General features: G+C 44.1%; 1 protein-coding gene across 1 annotated transcript in view; it reads left to right on the top strand.

Annotated features, from left to right (window-relative positions):
• The window catches only part of LOC115405818 (collagen alpha-1(XI) chain-like), a 72,265-nt gene that overhangs the window by 47,151 nt on the left and 3,850 nt on the right, over positions 1–21,264 (top strand). The window contains exons 41-61 of the mRNA XM_030115545.1: positions 1,237–1,290; positions 4,041–4,148; positions 4,242–4,349; positions 5,197–5,250; positions 5,513–5,566; positions 9,180–9,287; positions 11,891–11,944; positions 13,237–13,290; positions 13,396–13,449; positions 13,678–13,731; positions 14,648–14,755; positions 14,868–14,921; positions 15,196–15,249; positions 15,497–15,550; positions 17,759–17,812; positions 19,479–19,586; positions 19,686–19,739; positions 20,048–20,101; positions 20,651–20,758; positions 20,975–21,028; positions 21,137–21,172. Of these exons, the coding sequence (XP_029971405.1) occupies positions 1,237–1,290; positions 4,041–4,148; positions 4,242–4,349; positions 5,197–5,250; positions 5,513–5,566; positions 9,180–9,287; positions 11,891–11,944; positions 13,237–13,290; positions 13,396–13,449; positions 13,678–13,731; positions 14,648–14,755; positions 14,868–14,921; positions 15,196–15,249; positions 15,497–15,550; positions 17,759–17,812; positions 19,479–19,586; positions 19,686–19,739; positions 20,048–20,101; positions 20,651–20,758; positions 20,975–21,028; positions 21,137–21,172 (1,440 nt within the window). The remainder of the gene's footprint in view (positions 1–1,236; positions 1,291–4,040; positions 4,149–4,241; positions 4,350–5,196; positions 5,251–5,512; positions 5,567–9,179; positions 9,288–11,890; positions 11,945–13,236; positions 13,291–13,395; positions 13,450–13,677; positions 13,732–14,647; positions 14,756–14,867; positions 14,922–15,195; positions 15,250–15,496; positions 15,551–17,758; positions 17,813–19,478; positions 19,587–19,685; positions 19,740–20,047; positions 20,102–20,650; positions 20,759–20,974; positions 21,029–21,136; positions 21,173–21,264) is intronic.

Below are 21,264 nucleotides of genomic sequence, written 5' to 3' on the forward strand. Positions count from 1 at the left end.
GAGCCTGTAAATTAGTTATTATAATGAAAGTCTTTACTGCCTCTGGTGAGCTCTGTTTTCCATATGCAGTTTCTGCCTCCGGGCGCTGTGGTTCAACACAGCGGCTGCCATTCAAGGACTGAGAGCTGACAAAGGGTCCAGACACAAACTGTACAATGGCTTCCACTGTTTATTTTCTTTGGAGCTCATTTAAGCTTATTACTGTGTAAATAATGTAAAGATGACTACAGATTAAGTTTTTTTATAAACAACAGACCACTGTGCGTTGTTGACTAAGTGAATCTTTTTTGGATTATTGCTATTTGAACAGTCAATATATCTTTGTAATTTGAACAAAATGGACATTTCCAAACATCCATCTGCACTGAATGTCAGAAATTCTCCCTTTTGCTTAAAGAGTAACTCAACAGCAGGCTAATAAGCACTATACACCTTAAGATACAGGCAAGGCAAACAGAATTCATTCATACAGCACTATTCAGGCACAAGATGATTCACAGTGCTTTACAATGAGTCAAAGGAAATACATTAAGGCAAGGCTACAGATCTACAGATTCAAAGTTTAAAGCTATCCTCAATAGATGAGATCCAAATATCCCATTTATCATGACACTATTCATAAGATGAAAACCGGCACATTGATTTATTTCAAACAGCCTCTTGAAACAAAAGGATCCCGATCGATCACTGTAATACGGTTTTGATCATTAGCAGTGTTTTTATTGTAGCTGTACTTTAAATTTCCATGAATTCCACCGTTTTAAGGTAGAAGGACAAACATAGATGGATACAATATGAATGAACACCCAACGCAGCGGAAATTTAGAGGTGTGTTAAGTTTCTTTCACTATGTGCATGAAACAAACATAAGAATGGGACGAAGCTCAAGAAATCCGTCTTTGACCTTTGAATCGCTGCACGTGTCTTCGTGGTTTTAAAAGTTACTAGTTACCATAACATTGCTAATAATTAGTCTTAAATTAGACTATTCATATACATTTCACCCAAGTTGCAAGTCAACCTGTGTTTACCAAGCTTTCCAACAAGCACACACACACACACACACACACACACACACACACACACACACACACACACACACACACACACACACACACACACGCTGGGTAACGTGTGAGTGTCCATCCGACAGCTCGTGATTACTGCTGTTTGAATGGCATGGAGTGGCAGCCTGCGCTGAGTGCGACCTAACCCTCTCCTGTCCTCTGCTTTCAGGGTCCAGCTGGCTTGAAGGGAGGCGAAGGACCGCAGGGTCCCCCCGGTCCCATCGTAAGTATCCTGTTACTATGGTTACCCCCTTTGTCTCTCGCCACACAGATAGCGGTGGAAAGTCACTTGAGCTCCTGGAGGATGGAGACGTCCATGCTGTGCACAGCTTCATTCTCCGGTCATTAAGCGGCGTAAACGGCAGAGGTGGAGGGTCGAACGACTGAAATCAGTCTAATAGCTCCAAATGTTTTTGGAGATGATGAAATGCAGTCGATTTGAAAGGATTTTCTTTGTATTTAAAATCCCTCACTGAAACATTTACATTTATCACATTTTTTTTTACCGAGTTAACTCTCATATTAAGATTTTATCTCCCTAATATTTTACCAGGCAGAAGATAAACATTTTGTGCTTATGAAGATTAATAATCAGGCTGTTACACTGGGAAGCTTACAGCTGTGTCACCGTTTGATCAAAGCAAGATGCTGCTTGATTTATTGTGTTTTTGCACGTCGCGTTGAAGCATGGCCCCACTTAAACAATAGGTCTAATTAAACAAAAACTCCTTTCATTGGTCAGAGCCCTTCCCCTCACAGATTTACTGTTGTTGAAGTTTTTATTTCCTCCTTACTCAGATGATAATTCCTTGCAGTTCATTTAGAATCCTTTGCATGTTCCGAGTCGCTTTAGAAAATAGTTTACTCACATAATGAAGCTGCAGTTATATGTTGCGCGGTGTCACGCTCCCACACAGTTTGTGACCCTGAAAAAGATCATGAATCGCAGGGTTATTCATGAATAAGTGGGACACTTTCTTTATTCCTTCTTTCCTTCAGTTTGCAATATATGCGATGAAAAGCCTCGGGAGCTCCGGCGGTGATTCTGTACAGAAAGCTGACTGACAGGCGGCTTTGAACTGTCTGACATTTTGTTCAAGCGTTAAACGCAGGCTCCCGATAATTGCCCCCATGCTCACCATGCGACAGAGCAACACCAGATTAGATGACAGCGGATATGCAGAGCAGGGGTGAAAAAGATGATGAAAGTGAGAAAAAGGGGTGTTTTCTGAATGAGTGAAGCCATTTCCACCGCAGAATGAGGTAGTTTTCTTAAATTGGCTTGAGTGAGCCGTCGGGCTAAAAACATGTGGCTGACTGTTTTGGTGGCGTTTGAAAAATTTCTTGAAAAAGTGGTCGGCGCGCGATGCCCACGCACTCAAGAGATCTGATATTTTCCTGCATCGATTTCCTGCCAGAGATTGAGCTGCTGTTGTGCTGTGGGAAAGCCTGTAAGTGCTGTTTTTCTGTGTGTGTGTGTGTGTATGGTGCTCTCTCTTCGTCTTTTTCCGGGGTTACGTGTGTTTGAACGAAACGGAGCAAGAAAGAATGGAGGAGAAAGGGGGAAAAAAATGAATACGACAAGTCTCAAAGTTTACGTGTTTGCATGTTTTGATTGATTGGCAGGTTTGAGTTCTAGTTAGAGAATCACTGGAGTTGGAGCAGAAATTGGTTGAAAAGAGAACGAGGGAAGAGAGAGAAGGAATGCGAAGTGCTTTGAGTCGGAGGAACTTTGTGCGTGTGCGTGTGTGGGATTGTGAGTGTGGGATTGTGTGCACATGGCCTTATTCTTCTGTCACCTCTTCTTCATTGTAATTGCACACTAGCCACTGACTGAGATTAGGTTTTGGGTCGTGGTAAGTGTCGGTTTGAGAGTAAGTCTGTGGGAAGTGAATGAGAGTCAGTGCAGTGTCTCTTCAAGCATTAAAACAAGTCTTCTCTCCTGGGCTCACCTGTCTTTAGGTGTCCAAAATACCAGGGCCAATGCCGAGATGCATGTATTTAAGGGTTAAGATGTGATTAATTGTAATTTTTAGGGATTGCGTTGACAGAGTAAAAGTCAGTTGGCGATTCATTAATGTCGTTAAGACTGTGACTCGGATGGGAGTGAAATTATTGGGATTAAGAAAGAATGCCTTTTAAATAAGAAGACAGAGAGAGCGAAAGAGATCAGACTGTAATGTCTGTCAACTTCCAGTATTTACCTGCTTAAAGGGAGAAACAGGGAGAGACACAGAGCAAACTCCATTAAATGAGCAAAGGAGCAACTGAGTTTAGAGCCAGTCTGCACGAAACGAATGCCAGTCAACTGCACGTCAGTGTGTGTGTGTGTCATGCCTGTCATGAAACGGGCCAAGCTGGCAGCTCATATCAGCTGATTCAGGGCTCTGCTTGGTGAGGGTGAGACTTCGACCCTTACACCTGCACAGTTTCTGCCTGACACCTTCCCTGGGTGGTGCGACGCTGTAATGTCCTGCTGATCAAATACGTGGTCAGAGGTTTTGGGTTTTTTTTTTTTTTTTTTGTCCTTTGAGCCTCCCACACAGTAATGAGAACCGTAAAGGGAAGAGTGAAGAGCAGGGGCAATGAGACACAAGGATGTGAGGCAGAATGGAGAGGCCTTCCACGAGGCCTTGGCGCAGGAAAGCAGCTGCGTCCTATTAGTCAGATAAGAGCTGGTTTCTCGCGGCTCCTCTCGTCCCTGTGAAGCTCTGGGGCTTTCAGCAGGGTCAGTGGTTATCACTCAGTGACTTCTCTTCTGGTGAAATACAGCTCATATCTCCACGATTATCTCTGCACAGCAATCAGTGGAAGACTATTTCAATTATTCTACATTATAGAACGCGATTTATCTCAAAAGCAACATATTGATAACTCGAGTGCCTGTGTGGAGATTGAAATGTAGTCATGTGGGCATGTATTACAGCATATCCGAACTACATTTACCGCTTCTGAAATGGTCTTTGCTGACAGGGTTCTCCTGGAGAGAGAGGAGCTGCCGGTCCCGGAGGCCCCATCGGTCTGACAGGACGTAACGGCCCGCAGGGACCGCCAGGCCCCGCCGGAGAAAAGGGAGCTCCTGTGAGTGTTTCTGTCTCACCTTCACCATCTTGAATGCTTGTTTTTGGTAATGCACCGTTTTTTGTTTTTTTTAATGCATATGATTCTTCACAGGGAGAGAAAGGTCCGATGGGTCCTGCTGGTCGTGATGGTATTCAGGGACCTGTTGGTCTTCCCGGTCCGGCTGGTCCACAGGGTCCTCCTGGAGAAGATGGTGACAAGGTAGATCAATCTTTTTTTTTTTCTTTGCAAATTTCCACTCATGAGAGCTAAATATGAAGGTAGACACCTCAAATGAAGGACAAGTTCTCCTTCCCGAGCAGCTACTGGAACTCATATAAAAACACTTGGAATTCATCTGTTGCTCAAAACATGATAAGAAATGTCAGAGGTGTTACATGCATCAGTTTTTCTGCCTATTTTTGCTTTACTGCATAATAAATGTTTCAGAATTAAAGCACATATACAGAAAATACACCAGTCATTCATCTTCTATGCTCACTTTTTCTACTTGGTTGTAGTTCAGGATAAATCACAGACTTACTACAGCATCAATCACACATCGGGCTACGTACAATACAAAAGCCACTTATTTTGTTTATTGGCATAAAATCAATGCCCTGCAGGCATTTAAATATTTCTGAAGGAAAACTGTTGCAGAAGTATACGGTACTTCCTGAAGAAGTCGATTGTCTCCATCCTCGGTTTACCCTCCAGCCAGGCAATCAAATCTCACATCCACGGCTGATACACATATCAGCGTTTTTATACCCCCCAAACATCACGCCTCCCACTTCAGTCTCCCGTCACGTCTCCTCTCCTCTCACACCTTTTCGTCAATCGCCGTGCCAATGGGGTTAGACGGGGAGCCAATCAATTAATTGCAAACACTCGCCCAAGGTCTTGGTGGGCCAATCAAATTAAAAATCTCTAGAGAAATATTTACTGCCCAATCACGGCAAAGGTGACACTTTAAGATATTGGACTCTGACTAAACGTGGCAGGGAAGCGCTTCGTACGACTGGGAGGAGAGACGTGAACTCTGCTGTGTGTGTGTTTTACTCTGCAGGGAGAAGTTGGCGGCCCTGGACAGAAGGGAAGCAAAGGAGACAAGGGTGAACTCGTGAGTTTGTTTGTTTTTTTTTACTCCTGTGCACGTGGAGAAAGTCGCATATAAAGCAGATAATTTGAAATCATTATCCATCAATAATAAATCACGCATGGAAATATTAGCTGCACAGGTCACCCTTTACAGTCTGCTGCATTTAAATATCAATTAAAAGGCAATCAATTCAAATGTTTGTCATTGTGATAATGTTCATGTTGGTCCTCACTCTTATTGTTGCTCTTCATCCAACATTCAACATCTTTCCTTCTGTTTTCAGGGTCCACCGGGTCCAAGCGGCCTCCAAGGTGTGGTTGGAGCTCCTGGTCCAGCTGTAAGTATCACCTCCCCCCCTTTTCATGTCACATCGGCGTCCAGCCCACTTTACAATATCGGTGTTCGTGCCAAGTGAAAATGCAGAACTCTCCTTGTGTTTTTGTCACTGAAAATGCAGCTTTTCGTAAACGCTCGGGCTGTGTGTCCATGTTTGTAGCTGTGTTAAATGGTTAATCTGCACATGCTGAGAAGATGGACAATAACAACAATGTTTTCCTCCAGAGTGTCACGACTCCCTGCTCCATATACTCCTGCGTCTGGGTAGTTTTAGAGTTGACTGCCGCCATAATAATATTCCAACTTGCTGGTCTGTCCGTACGAATGTCTTGAGACATTGTTCCGTCGAGGGAGCCTGAGTTGACTTTTCCCTTTTCCATGCAAAAGATGTCATGAAAAACAACGGCTGCCCACCAGCCAACCCCACACACACACTAATATTTCATGCCAGACATTGTTTTATTGGGTGGATCATGAATTTTTCAACCTTCCTTGTTTTCAACATTTCTGATGCTTTTTAAAGTTTTAGAAAGCCGTTCTTCTCCCCTTTACCCTTGTCCTGTCAGTCTCAGGTTGGTTTCTCGGTAATAACGGTTGAAATATGTACTGCAACCCAGAGGATTAAGTGGACGGTGTCATGAGAGGCCACAGGCTGAGGTTTTTTTTTTTAATGACACCGGCTGCCCCATCATGATGAGACAGACTCCTGCGTGTCTCCGCAGGACCAGAATACACCCCGATCACTGTTCGTTTTCCTCCATCTTCAAATAAGAGCAGCGTGCTGGATTTTGTCTTCGTTAGCCGTTCCTCACTGATAGTGTGATAATTATTTCAATGGGCTGTCGGAGTGTTTAGATAGATTAGAAATCTTGGACACTTGGCTCTTAATCGTGCTCGGTTGGAGACCTCCATTACAAGCAGGCAGATTGCAATAAATAAACAATGTTTAATTCCACAGATGGACAGAAATGAAGTGGCGGTCCATTCCAGGTCACAGACACTTTGTGCATTAAGCAGTGTTGCTTTTTACAGTCGGCCCTGCGGTCCAAAAGCGTTTGGCTTCAGTCCCTGCTCATTTTTAAAATCTCCATCCTTTTACCTATAATGTTGAACAAATTCCCTTTTATCCTCATTTTTCACTTGAGGCGTGGTGTTAATATCAGGGCTTTTGTCATCAGTTTGCAACATTAGTATACCACCTTTAGTACCCAGTCATTAATCAGACTGCAATTTCAAATCTGAGTTTTATTTTTCTAGTTGGAATTAAGTTTGTGACCCCCGATTTATAATTTATTTATTTTTTTGTCACATCCAACACTGATTTGCCTGCCAGTCATGTTTGTGTATCACCTCATACGGCACCAAAAAGAGCCAAAAAAAGCTGCATTGTATGCTGCAGAGCGCCCTCCTCTCATCCATCTCATTAACACAACAGGGAAAGTCCTGTTTCCACAATAGCTGATGGCCGGAGGGCAGCGAACAGCTCATTGGTGTAAATTATCAGGCCTTAACAACCATTCGAGCAAAGATTCAGCATCTGCAGGGCTCTGTGGGGGCTGGAATAGACCTGGTGAGACGGATTGCCGTGAGCAGGTAGTGCACCCAAGCTGAATAACAAATTATTTAACAGTTGTTTGTCCTGGTGAGTCAGTCTGCTCATGTGTATTCATATCTTCATGAATGAGCCCGGACTCATGCTGAGCCACTTCAACACTGCCCCCCTTTCTTTTCTGTTGTTGCAGACCTTAATGTTGCCGTCACCATTTGCCTGTACTCCTCCTTCGCCTCTCAATCCGTGACTAAATGTCGATTTCTATAAGAACAAATAATACAGTCGTATTGTCTTTTAAATGATCAAGCATTTGTGATAAAACTATGAGGCAGATTCTTCTTTTTCGTTATGTTTTGAGCGTCCTATTCTGTTAACAAAATGTGGTTTCATTCAGTAACATCTCATATCTAGGCAGTCATGTTGTATAAACTGCATGTCATGGACAATCTGAGCGTATTTTCAGCAAGCTGCATTTCACAAGACTGAGAAATGAATGGATGTGGCTCCTGCAGGTCTAAGCATCTGTCTCTCCCTAAAATACTTAAGTTCTTGTGCTGAATCAAATCTTATTCAATTACACCTGCTACACTTCAGATGTTAAATAGATCCATAAATAATAATTGTGGAGCCTTAAAACTATTCACAGCCAACAAATTTTAGTGCAAGTAATTATACGTTGATGTATGGCGAGTGAAGCACCAGCAGAGCAGTTTTACAATTACAACATTAGCGTGAATGTTCCTTCCAGAAGGAATAATGTCTGCTATTTACAAGAAAAACGCTCCTATTGTTCAGTTATTAGAATGTATCTTACCTTTTTGTTCTTGTATTACATGGACGACTTCACAAAATTGTAATTCACAGAGCTGAAGGCACTTAACTCCATAATAAATGATGGAACGAAGCGCGACTCGGGTTCTAATGAAATCTTTTTGGAGATGCACCTGCATTTTCCAAAACCTGCATGATATCGCAGTAACCAGAGATGGTGTTTCTTTCCCAAACAGTTTAGACTTTTGATTATATTTCTAATTTGAAGGGGCTGCGTGGCTCATAATCCCTCAAAATATTAGCGTTCCCCAGCGGGGATCATCAGAACTATTCCGTCTAATTGAAGCTAAACATTTTACACACGAACGTCTCAGACAAGTTCGAGTGCTCTCCATCCAAACACACGTCTGCGTTTGATGTTGCCTCAAGCCTCCGTAAACTTTGCTCGCCTCTGACTCTCCGCCTCAGCCGCGCTCGCGCTACCTGTAATCACCTAGCGTTTCCTGCTAAGCTGCTCTGCATTCAGCAGCAGCGCCAGAGGCTGCCTACATGTCCCAGGGCTCAGCGAGAGCTCCTCAAGCACTTTCAAGTGCTGACATGCTTTTGAACTGCAAACTCCCCGGTCTGTCAGCACTTGGCTCTCTCCCCGTGGCCTCCTCAGTCGCACCGTGCACCTCAGCATCTTTCACACACACTGTTTACCATCAGCCCGTGGCTATAGTGTACTGTACCCCCGCTCCCCCGTCGAGCCGCTTTAGTCGGATGTTGCTGCTTTTCCTCGGGTATCCCGGCGCTCGGGATGCAGCGGCGGCAAGCCGCCGCCATGTCGCCCTTGTTTTCATTTTTTTTGTTCTGAGGTTGTGATTTATTCAGTGCATTTCCCACTGAATGATCAAACGGCCCTTTCTGTGTAGACTGATAGACACTCTGAAAAGGCTGTGAGTGTGTCTGCCTATAAGCGCGCGGTGAGAGTGTGTTGGCCTGTCTGGGATGACGGCTTGTAAAGCTTTGAGTAAGTCTGTCTGCGGCGCCGATGAAAGTGTAAAGTTACCATAAAGTGACCTTAGTACTGTGATTATACACTCTAAACAGTGTTTGAATGTGTCCATCGATCCACCTTTTGTCATGTGAACTTTGATATTCTAAGCAACCTTGAGGAGGATTCACAGTGAAGAAGAAAAAGAACATTTCAAAACAGAGGAAAAACACGGTTATCGGCATGTTCTGCGGTGTTGTGACTTGTTTACCGGTGATCAGAGTGAAGGACTTTGTGTGCTTTGACCTCTTTCAGGGCAGTGATGGTGAATCCGGGCCCAGAGGACAGCAGGGCATGTTTGGCCAGAAGGGAGACGAAGGACCGAGAGGATTCCCGGGTCTCCCGGGACCCATCGGACTGCAGGTACGTCGCCTTTCCTCTCACTGTGGAAAGCACGATGAAACCAGCTCACGCTGAGCATCAGCTTGTAGGTGTGCACATTACTTTCCTTCTGTCAGAACCTCACTGAGCAAAATGACTTCCTCTGTGCCCCTTAAACCGACCACATTTCATCTCTCCTTGCATCATTTACATTACATCAAAACAAAGCATAATTTATTTATGCAGCCTTGACTCCTAATAGCTCTTTGTATTGCTCCTGGGCAAATAATACTTTTTTTCCCCCCCTCAAGGACTTTCCTCTGTGTAGACAGTGCTAAAAATCCATCACCATTGCTAACATTTTACATTTGGCATTATGCCGTGGCGTTAATGGTGGAGGGGGGACCAGTGTTGGTTTTTCCGCTCAGACTACTTCATTATCATGCAGTAAACCACTCCCCTGCAGTGCTCTCAAGACCAAACAGGAGACCAGCTGCTACAGCTCGGCCTTCATTTGATCAGCTATTTTAATCAATATACAGTATAAATTCATTTATCTTTCGCAAATGGGCTTCATATCAGACAAATTACACTGTGCACACACTATTTCTTTCCTCGATGATGTGGAGTGAGTGGGGAGCAGCACTGAGCTGCAGGGAAGGAGTCGCTGTGGGTTTTTAAAACAAGGCGAAGACGATAACCTGATTAGCTTTATTGAGTATCTGATCCGTAGCCGTGCAAATATCCTGTCCTGCAAATAAAAACATAGACTGTGCATTATGAACTCTGTGATATTTCAGGTCAGTCAGTTTTTTTTCACTGCTTAGTTTATAGATTCTTTTTTAAAAGTCATGCTCAGTACTGAGTATTTAAATGAGACTTTAAGCAGATTCAGAGACACAATAGAATATCCTTCTAATTGCAGAAAAGTAGGCTGGAACAGTAATCAACACTCAGCGCCTCTGCTTATTAAATCCACCCGGGGGTTTTGGAGTTCTCAGCTTCATTTAGTCTGATATGAGCCGTGTCGTATGGCGAATACAGTGAGATTAACTCATCATAATACCTTTATGTGGAGCTGCACACTTTCAGAGTCAGTCAGTGCTGAGTTTGCATGTTCCTCCTCTGTATACATGGGTTGTCTCCAGATTCAGTTCCTGGTGACCTGTAGAGGGTCCGAGGTTGACTTTATCTTCACTCACATCAATGAAGAGGATGAATAGATCGATGCCTCTGATTTTCGATTTTCTGCAATCGAGCGGCGGCAGAGCCGCATCATTTCAGAAAATGAGCTGAAGTTGCGAAAACTCGCTTCAGATGTCAACGGATGAAGAAACGGCGCTCTTCAGAATATCTCAGTCATTTATCCAAGGACTCGCAGAGGATGAAATTAGAGAGAAGCCCCGCTGGTCAATAGGGCCAGATAACGTTGTTATTAAGTGCAATTGGCTTTTAATTGGGCATAATGCACTTCATCTCCACTCTTTTAATTATGTTTGGCTAAGCTGCCCTTCAGTAGACGGCAGCAGCCGCTGCGAGCTCAGCCCTTCAATGCAATTATCTGTAGCATTAATGATTTTTGACTATGGGGAATGAATGGCTCCAGTCTGAAAGCCTTCCATCACCGCCAGGCAGTATTTGCCGAAGAACACTGGAGCGTTGGCTGAATTCTTCAGATTAAGAGGTTAAGGTGGAGCGGCGGAGACGGGTAAATACCAGATCTGAGTGCGCTCAGATTTCAAGACTGGTGTGGGGAAAAAAAAATCATTGATTTTCAATCACAGTAATGTGAATTAAAAGCATAATACACCCCTTCATGGCGCTCATATTTTACAAACAAAACAAACTGCTGATCAAGAAGCTATTATTTCCAAACAATTAATGAGACAAGGTTTAATTTATTTCCACATCACTTGTGTTAGTGTGACTAAAGCCCCGCTCACAATCTGTGGGAGATTAGTCGTGTCTGTCATGCAGGGGTACAGTAAATCAAGCAAAAGGGCTGAAACTACACACGTGTGACTGCAATGATCGATCCCCGCGTCGTTTGAGTCTCGCAGTCACTTATCACCGCTGCTGTTGTTTTCCACCCACCTCTGGATAATGCATGCGTCGTTTCCAAGTTAATCAAACGCAACACCTCATAGCTGCAGTCGGACAGGGAGACAATTCGCTCCGCCGGCAGGTAAAAAGCTCCTTCATTTTTTGTTAAAGATGCAACTTTTCAAGCTGTTCCACTGGAGCACGGCTCAAACCTGCAGAATACACACCACCTGCACTGTCCCCTTTGTTTCCACTTTCCCGTCGGACGTAGATGGATGGAGTTTCCACCCTGCAATTTACACAGGCTGATTATACCAAAGCCTCCCATACCCTTTAATTACAATAGGTGTCCTTTTTGACTAATTGCGTGTTTACACTCGGGAGGTTCTGCTTGTATTAATGCACTCTCCATCACGCTGCATCATAAAGCCCGCTGTTCAAAACACCGCAGCCAAAAGTGTGTGTTAATGAGCTCCCAAAAATGTATTTTCGCTCCTGTCGGTGAGATTTTCTGTCGTGCAGTTTCGCCTCATGTGAACTTCCTCTGTTCTGAAGAATATTTGCCGATTTCTTTTTTCTTTCTTTTTTTTTTTTTTTCGCAGGGCTTGCCGGGCCCTCCCGGTGAGAAGGGAGAGAACGGAGACGTGGGACCGATGGTGAGTGCGGCTGTTCTCTGTCACAGGGATTCGCATTGTGTGCACGTACCGAACAGCGGCGTGGGGAAACGGGCCTCGCTGGTTTGAAGCTTTTAGCTGGTGGAGTTTGGCAACACCAGCAGCCTCAGAACAGATGTTGTTGTCTGTGTGAGAGGCGCTCATGAGCAAATCAGCCAGCGGAAAGCAGAATGCTTCACTGCTATAATTATTCACACTTCAGCTATTAACAATGCAAACAATCACAGGCATGGATCTTAAGAACATGAATTTAGTTACATAGTCGCAATTTTTAACACTCATATAGCAACTTTTTTAAACATCTTTACATCTTGTAACTGTTAATATTATAATACCTGCCAAAAACATGATAAATGGAGCATTTTTTTAATGTAATAAAGCCTATAATTTAAAAAATTTGTCAATGAAGTAGTGATATATTGTAATGTAAAAGTAATAAGTTATTACGTGGTTGAATTTGCATTAAAACATTTAAAATGTATTAACTTCAGTTAATAGTAATAATGCATGAATACGACATTTCTTGGAAATTCAATCCTTTTTTGCAGGTTTGGTGCAGTTTTCTTACAATTCATTGATGATGTGAACTCTGTTGCACTTTTCTCATTGATGGTGGTGAAAATTATTTTACCATTTAATGAGATTATTGGCAATTTATTACTTTATAAGCCCTTGTATCATGCTAGAGCTTGAGTTTATCATTCAACTCTGTTATTCGAGCACAGCGAATGCAGCCCACGACCGCACACTCATTTTTTGGGTTTGGATTTTCCTTTAAGCTCCATTCAAAGTGTGATGCACTCAGTTTCAACATTAAAAGGAGAACTCACACATCTAGCAGAAGTTCAGCAGGTGTTATTAGAGAAATTTCTCTTAAAATACTCAAAAGCAGCTTTTATGGATCTTTATTTCCTCTAGATGGAAAATAAGAAAATGTCATATATTCTTTAAATCACGTTTATTGTCATTGAATTATTCTTATAGCTACTTATTTGAAGAAGAAGTGAAGTTTTAAAGTTTTGCCAGTTAGATGCAGCATCCTACAGTGACGATGACCCAGATGCTGATGGATGTGCAGGAGAGACGCCCTGACTGACCCGAATAATGAAAATAAGGATTGGTCGGTTGGTCTTTTAATGGGAAGGTTGCAGCTTCGATTCCTCATCTCCCCTTGTTGATGTGTCAGTGTGCCCTTGAGCAGGATTCTGAATGAAAAGCTGAGTCAAATCACTTCTCTCCACGCCACTCTCACTAATGTCCCTTCACACCGACAGGGTCCACCTGGTCCTCCTGGTCCCAGAGGTCCTCAGGGTCCCAGTGGCGCCGATGTAAGTTTACATTTAAAGTCTTTAGTTCTGTCTTATACTTTTTTCTTAAATGAAGGATTTTCTTTGTATCGACTTTAACTTGATGTCTCTGGCTTTGGTCTGCAGGGAGCACAAGGTCCACCTGGAGGTATTGGTCCAATGGGAGCCGTTGGCGAGAAGGTGAGCGGCGCTTTCGAACTCCGACGACAAATATTCCTCTTCATGCTTGTTTTTGCCTGAAAATGATTTAACGGGGAGCGGTTGAGGGGCGCGGTGTGCACAAACAAAGACGCAAACCAAAGCTGATCGCTGGCAGCCGACGCTCTAATTAGTGCACCGATAACGTCGACCCCGTTTGAAGTCGCCGCCATTTCCATTAATGCTCTCTTTCTCTCCGTGGCGCCACAGGGAGAAACCGGCGAGGCTGGAAACCCAGGAGGCCAGGGAGAGCCTGGTGGCAAAGTAAGTGCTGCGTCATGGAAAAGCTCCGCTCCTCATCTCGTTTCAAACACGGTTTTGATTTTCTTCAAAGACAGGAAAAAAAAAAAGAAAGAAAAAGCGTTAATAGATGTTTAAAGAGTGTTTAAAATGCATTGTGAGCAGGTTGTCACCTCATCCAGCAGCTCCTCTGATGTGTAATTATGACTGTTGAAACAATACGTCTATGAATAATTAAGTCCTGGTTGCGGTTTGACTCTCTCGCTGTGGGGCTTCAGCGGCATATTTTACCCACATTTCTGTAAAGCTGATGTTTTGCAACCCGAGGGCTCCTCTGCTCGTAATTGGTTCAGCCTCATTTGGATTATTTAAGCTGCTTCACCGGGTTGTTTTCAGAGCAGAAGTCCAAATATACCAGACGTAATGCAGCAGCAGCGGCAGCAGCAGCGGCAGCGGCGGCGGCTTCAGCAGACGGTTTCAGGCTTTGTGCAGGAGAAGCTTCGCCTCAGCTGTGGGTCTGAGGCGCTCGCTCTCCTCCTCCAGTCCGACTCCATCAAGCCGCATCGACGTATCCGTCTGCCGCAGTGTGTCTGTTTACGGTGACGGATAGACCCGGCGCCGCGTCCAGGTCAATGCTGAAGGTGCCGCGCCGGCACTGACCGGAGAGGAGCTGGTCTTTAATGGGCCGGCTAACGATTCGCAGCTTGTAATTATGCTTCAAGCTGCTGCTCCGAGTCCGAGCCCAAGAGTCAGGGAACTGCTTAAGAGTGAAAAACGATCCCGGATGCTTTAGTTCTGTCACTTAATGAGCAAAATCATCTTTTTAAATGAGTGAAAAGATTCATTTGTCATTATGGTTCTTCTCATCAGACGGGTTTTAGTCCAGTTGACAGATTTGAGCCTCCGGTTCTGTTCATGCTGACAACACTTCTCCCCTCAGGGCCCTAAAGGAGAGACTGGCGAGAAGGGAGAAACCGGCCCCCCAGGAGCCGCCGGACCCCCCGGCGGCCGCGGACCTCCCGGAGACGACGGTCCCAAGGGTAACCCGGTACGTCAGCCGAGATGCGCCGGCGGCCGCCGCGTTTCTGAGAACTGCCGCCGACACCGTGTCAGATACGTGACTGGCGCTCCGCCGGCTCAACGTCTCGATCTGTCTGCAGGGTCCCGTCGGCTTCCCGGGAGACCCGGGCCCCCCCGGAGAGCCCGGTGCTGCTGTGAGTACCGCAGTTTGTGTTTACGCCGGTTTAACAAAAATGACGTGTCGGTAAATATTCACAACCCTGAAAGCATAAAACACATGACGACTCCGCAGAGGTACAGCCTCAGCCGCACCTTCAGCTTCATGTTCAAGATGTGTAAAGCCTTTCTGATCACAACTCCAACCCAGTTAAATACTCATTTCCTCAACCTGCTGTATTAAAGGCCAATTTCAAAAGATTAAACTGTGATTATTAAGATTAAACTGTGATTATTGTGTCCTTGTTTTAGGGTCTCGACGGTCTGGCCGGTGACAAAGGAGACGATGGAGAAATCGGACAACCTGTAAGTCCAATACGACCTAAAACCGTTTCCAATGGTGAAAAACAATTGAAATGTACCTATCAGTTCGGCGGCTGCTGCAGCGAGGTGGCGAGATGCGTCAGAGCGAGGATGGAAGCTAACCTCATGTGCATCCTGTCAGAAACGCTTCTGGCTTTTAACAAATGTGCAGTCACAGGAGCTGATTATGCGACAACCCTTCATTTTTTTTGGAGAAGTGGAGTTAAGTATTCTGTCGACGCCTCTTTAGGGCCCTCCAGGTCCATCTGGCGAAGCTGGAGTACCAGGACCTCCTGGCAAAAGGGTGAGTACATTTCCAAACTGACATATGATATGATACTTGAGCTGGGCTCCGGAGATATTCTCCATTTTCAGCCTCTTACTGGCCCCCAGCTACTTTATTACCCGGCGTAGGGTGATGCATATTTATGATGATATGCTTAGATTTTCAATTGATCTTCATGACTTCGACAGGAAATTATTTCCATTAGTTAAACTGAGTGTCTAGAATAAGCAGTAATTGCAGATAGCGATCATCATGTTGTAGAATATTAGCATATTGAGAGTTTGACGGGCAGTAATGTGAAAGCTGTAGGACCGCCGCCGCCGCCGCTAATGTCTGGAAATTAACTTGTCGCAGGCTTTCCTGGCGCTCGCTGCCCTTTCTGTCACATCAGACTCGAGCTGAGATTATTTTATTTCTCCAGCGTCGCGTTTTTATGATACCTTCCAATTACAGTAATAATGTTTTACAATTAATCGTAAAGTCCTAATGGAGCGCGGAAAAGGCTGAAGCAGCGCCGCAGAGACATGGAGGGAGTCTCTCCCGCCTGTGGGAAGCCTGTTACCCTACTAGTTAACAAGTTAACTAGTCGCGTCCTCACGTCGAGGCTCTGCTGATGCTCAGCACAGAGCTGCACTGTAATTTTTATTTTATTCCTGAAGACAGATTCTTGATTTAATTTTCTATTTAAAGTTCCGTTGTTTTGCACTTTGCAGTTATAATTCCCTTCTCTTGATGTGAAAAATAATAATGTGTCTAGTTCAAGCACAAAACAGAATATCAATAGTTTTTTAATGTGCATCTCCAAATTGCTTTGTAGGTTCACAATAACAAGAGTTATTCATCCATTTAATGCCTCATTTCGAAAGTTTTTGGTTTTTAAATACAGTTTTCCAATATCTCGCTTCTTGAAGGAAATGCACTTTTTTATTCAATAAACCCCTTAAATAAGTTATTTGATACGTAGTAACTTGATAAATCCATAATAAAAGTACAACATAAAATAACTACACTTGTTGATGCTTTGCAGTGGCCGTAAATGTCATTTTAAAACATAAATACACCAAAAAAAACCTACTTTATTACCTTTGTTGTAGATCAAATGAGCCACATGCTTCAGTTTTTCATGATTCCTCTTGAGCGTTAATCAGAAGGTCGAAGTTTTCTTTTGAAATAGTCGAATTTGTTCCATTAGTACAAATATTTCAGGCTTGTTTGAAGACGCAGTGAACTCCTGCAGGCTGTTGGTCACAAAATGATCACGGTGCCGATACTTTGGTTTGAGATCATGTGTCGAAAAAATAAATAAAGGGAGAAAGAAATCTACCCACAGCAGTGCTACTCTGCCATGGGTGTTTGTAAAGCCTCAAGCAAACTACCTGGCATGCTACCCGGAACGCACACTTGAATTTTTGATTTAAAAAATCTTGGTAAGCAATTTTAATCCCGGCGATTGGTATTCTGGGGACGTGGCGCGCAGGTGACAGAGACTACTGAAGGAATTAGACCCTGCTCCGTGTCCATGTTAATGGACTTTGCGATGTGATGTGTTTTCATCCCTCGCTGGGATAATTCTGGGTTCGCCTCACTCCCAATATCTCCTCAAAATTGATTTGGATTTGGTGCTCATTGATGCGTGTGACTGCTTCACTACATTAGCCCTCACATGCCACATACACACACACACACTGGACTCATATTCACTCATACACACACACACACACACACACACACACACACACAGTTTCCAGGCCTTATAACCTACATTAAAGACCTGTGGTTTTTCTGCGGCCTATTTGATTATGGCTGAAATGTCAAACCCATTTACGTGGTTTGGACCCGAGAGGCTGTTTGGTGAAAATATCGACGCATGCTTTTAATGTCGGTGTGTTTTGAAAAGTGGGCCAGCTCGTTTGCACCGACACCGTGTCGCTGTTTTTTTTAAGGTCAGACTTATTAATAAGAAAGTTATTCCAAAATGACAGAAATTACACTAATTTTTGTTTGAAAACATGGAAAAGTGGTTTGTTTTCTCACCCTACCGTGAAGAAACTCCCGGTTTGGTTCCAGGGACGTCGGCTTTTTCATGCATGTGGTACTCTCATATCTAAAATGTGTGATTTTTTTTTTTATAGGCATCACTAACATGATTATGTGACAATTACTGCAGAAGGATAATGCAAAAAGCTTCCATTCACCTTTCTAACAGTGTTTGTTGTTGCGTTTCAGGGACCTGTTGGAGCAGCAGGTCAGGAGGGCAGACAGGGAGAAAAAGGATCCAAGGTGAGTTTACTTGATATTTTCATCATAACATTTCAACAGTTTTTAGCATTGGGACGAGAGAGAGGGTTATTTTATGTTGATCTGACAGATAATTAGTGCCTGATATGACCTTGTTTTTGTCTTTATAAAACTTTAGAGGGGCCTTCATTTGAGCTTGGCAGTCATTCATTTTACTTTTTTGGTTCAATCTGATCATATTAAACCAGAACAACTTTGTTATTTTTGCTTTCACTTTCACTCCTCAGCGCCAAATAGATTAAAAAAACAGACCTGCTGTCCCTCTTATCTGTAGTCAGTATCGTGAATATGCACATTTTTCCCTGTGAAGAGTTGACAGCTTGTTTATTTATTGTTTTTGGTATTTGTCTTAAATTTCCAATTCGTATTGTTGACAGTTTTCATTGTTGATGTTCATAAAATACACTTTTTTTTAATTAATTCATTGTTCTCTTTGTGCATTGTGAGGCTACAGTGACGATTCCACGTGTTTCCATAATATCTTCAGTTGTGTTTATGAATGAGCACTGAGGTTACCTAAGGCCATTAACTAGTTTGATTACTTTCTTCAGATCAATAACTTCATGCTTGCTCAGTCACAGAGGAAAAGTCTTGAAGCGTGTGTTTGTCTCCAGATCGGATGGTTCAAAGGAAATCACAGACGGGGGACCCGACGTGTTTCAGACGCCGCCTCTCTCTTCCTCCTGTTCTCTGTCACACTCCCTCTCCTCTCCGCACTGACAGACGGAAACACAAAGTGCATATTCTATCCACATCTGGGCGAAGGATTAGGCTTGATTTGATGGAGACAAGACAAAGACTGCGTGGTGATCCCGCGGTGTCACATCCAATCCTAATTGGTTGTCAGAACAATTTAATCCCCTCCTCCCGCCGTCCCTGTCAGTATGACATCCCTGGCACTTCCATACTCGGGGAAACTGATGAAAACATATCTGTTTCTGCTCAGAGACAATAGACCAGACCTGATAACCTTTAATTTGATCCGACGTGGCGAATTCTTGAATCCTTTCACCCGCAGCGCTGATGGTGAAAAATGCCGCAGAATATCAAACAGAGATTTTGGGCCGATGAAAGGTTTTCGTCATGTGTGCTGAAATGTGTTCGATTTGCGAGGAGAGCGGAGGGTGGGGTGTTTCCCACTGTGTCTGGACCGGGGGTGGACATCTGTTTTATCCTTGGTTGATGCCAATCAAAATACTCCACCTGGCGTGTGAGCTTAGATTCAACCGGATGAGTTTCTCTCTCGACGCTGGAGAGATTTTAAAATACAGTGAATTATCCAGGCGAAGTGGCTTTCATCCCGGTGAAAGGGAGACAGATTTTATCAACACCTCTGATAAATATGGTTCAGCAGAAGCAGGGATGTGGAAACCAGAGGAACAAGAGATCTCAATGCATTATTTGCTGGTTTGTTTAAAAAAGAAAAAAAAAGTGTACCAAGAGAGTTAGATAGAATATATCTCTGTAGAAACTGGACAAAATTAAAGCTGAATGTATTTTTCAATGGAGAAAATTTCCACCCCTGAAGAGAGACGTTGGGAATCTGTGGTCCAGACCTCTGAGGAGTTTGGTGTTTGAGTGGAGCTGTGAGGGATCAGCGCCGCGGCTCCCTGAGCGAATCTCCTAAACCCCGACTTCTGCCTGACAGGGTGAAGCCGGCGCCGAGGGACCTGTGGGCAAAACCGGACCTGTCGGACCTCAGGGGCCTCCTGGGAAAGCCGGTGCTGAAGGTCTGCGTGGAATCCCCGGCGCCGTGGTGAGTGGAGTTTTGACCGCTAAATCAAGTTCAGTCTGGCGTTTAAGCAATGAAATGATGCGAGCTGATCAAATCGATGCTTTTATTTTGTTATTTTAGGGTGAGCAAGGCCTCCCTGGCGCTTCTGGTCAAGACGGCCCTCCTGGACCTCTTGTAAGTCATTTCCTCTCGCCGCCTTTCATAAAACACTGTTTACCCTTCATCATGAATGCAGATTTGATTCTTCTTCCCAGAAAGCCCTGCAGTTTAATACTGTTCTTTACCTTGCTTGGATGATAAATGACTGGGCTTTTGAGAGACGGGAGCTTCATGGAAGCATAAAGTTTTGGGAGCGATAGTAGTTTTATGAGATAAACGCAGAACGCTCTCGTCTCCCATGTGTGCAGATTGTCACTGTTAAATAACACCAATTCCTTCCATTGTCAGTTTTTTTGCTTGACAAACTGATTTCCTCTCCGCAGGGCCCCCCCGGACTTCCCGGTATGAAAGGTGACTCTGGATCCAAGGGAGAGAAGGCAAGGCGTTATTACGATGATAATCTCAAATTGCTTTATTGCGTATTCCTCATATCTGCCGCCGCCGTCTTATCTGGAGCTTTTCCGTCGTGAGCAAACATCTGGTCCCGTTCCCGCCGCCGCTTGGAGCTCGGAGGGGTTTTGCACACAGTGATTTAACGCGGCGGATGAATATGTATAAGTCCGGTAACATCATCTGCGTAATGGTCGTTGGTTTGATGCCAGCGTGCGGCCGTCGGCAGCAGATGGTCGTAACTCTGCCGAGCAGCAGGCGCCGAGACAGACCGCCGTTGTTAAATACGACCACCACAGTAAACACACTAATTATTTATAGGCGGGAATCGGACGGCGCCGAGGTCGTCTGACCAGACGTTGCTCATAACCGTGTGGAGGAATTTGCATATTTCTTCCACTTTGAAGACATAACCTTAATTTTCCACGAGTGATAAAAAGGAATTAGGCTTTTTTGTAGATGTTGTAAATTTCAATAAATGCACCTGCGTCGCTTCTCCTCACTGCTCGTTCTCGCTTCCTGTCGGCGTGGCTCAGGGTCATCCGGGTCTCATCGGTCTGATCGGACCTCCGGGCGAACCGGGAGAGAAGGGAGACAGAGGTCTGCCTGGACCGCAGGGGACTGGAGGTGGAAAGGGTGATGCTGTAAGTACCCTGTGTGATCATTTATATGAAATATATGATTTGTGTGATTTTGGTCATTTATAAACCATTTTGCTTTAAAGTCTTGAAGTGTGACAGCATCCTCCATATGGATAAATAATCAACGCTCACATATGTTACGTGGTTTTAAATCGTTTTGGCCGAACAGCTGAGATCTCTGCTGCTTGCCGACTTGTTGCCTCTGCTGTGTGTTCTCAGGGTATCGGCGGCTCTCCGGGTCCTCTCGGTCCTCCTGGTCCTCCTGGAATATCAGTAAGTTTCATTTCTTGCTGAACAAGTAATTTTTTTTTTCTCCCGTGTCCCTCCTGCTGCACAGCTGTTGTTCATCTTTTAATATTGCTTTTTTTTTTCTCTTCCCAGGGTCCTCAAGGACAGAAGGGATCTAAGGGATCAACTGTAAGTTATATGTTTGATATTTTCAAAGCAATAACTCACTGTTATGTGTTACATGAGTTGGTTTGTAACCATGTCTGTGATGCATTGTCGAT

This window comes from Salarias fasciatus, chromosome 18 (assembly GCF_902148845.1).
Source record: "Salarias fasciatus chromosome 18, fSalaFa1.1, whole genome shotgun sequence".
Lineage (NCBI taxonomy): Eukaryota > Metazoa > Chordata > Actinopteri > Blenniiformes > Blenniidae > Salarias > Salarias fasciatus.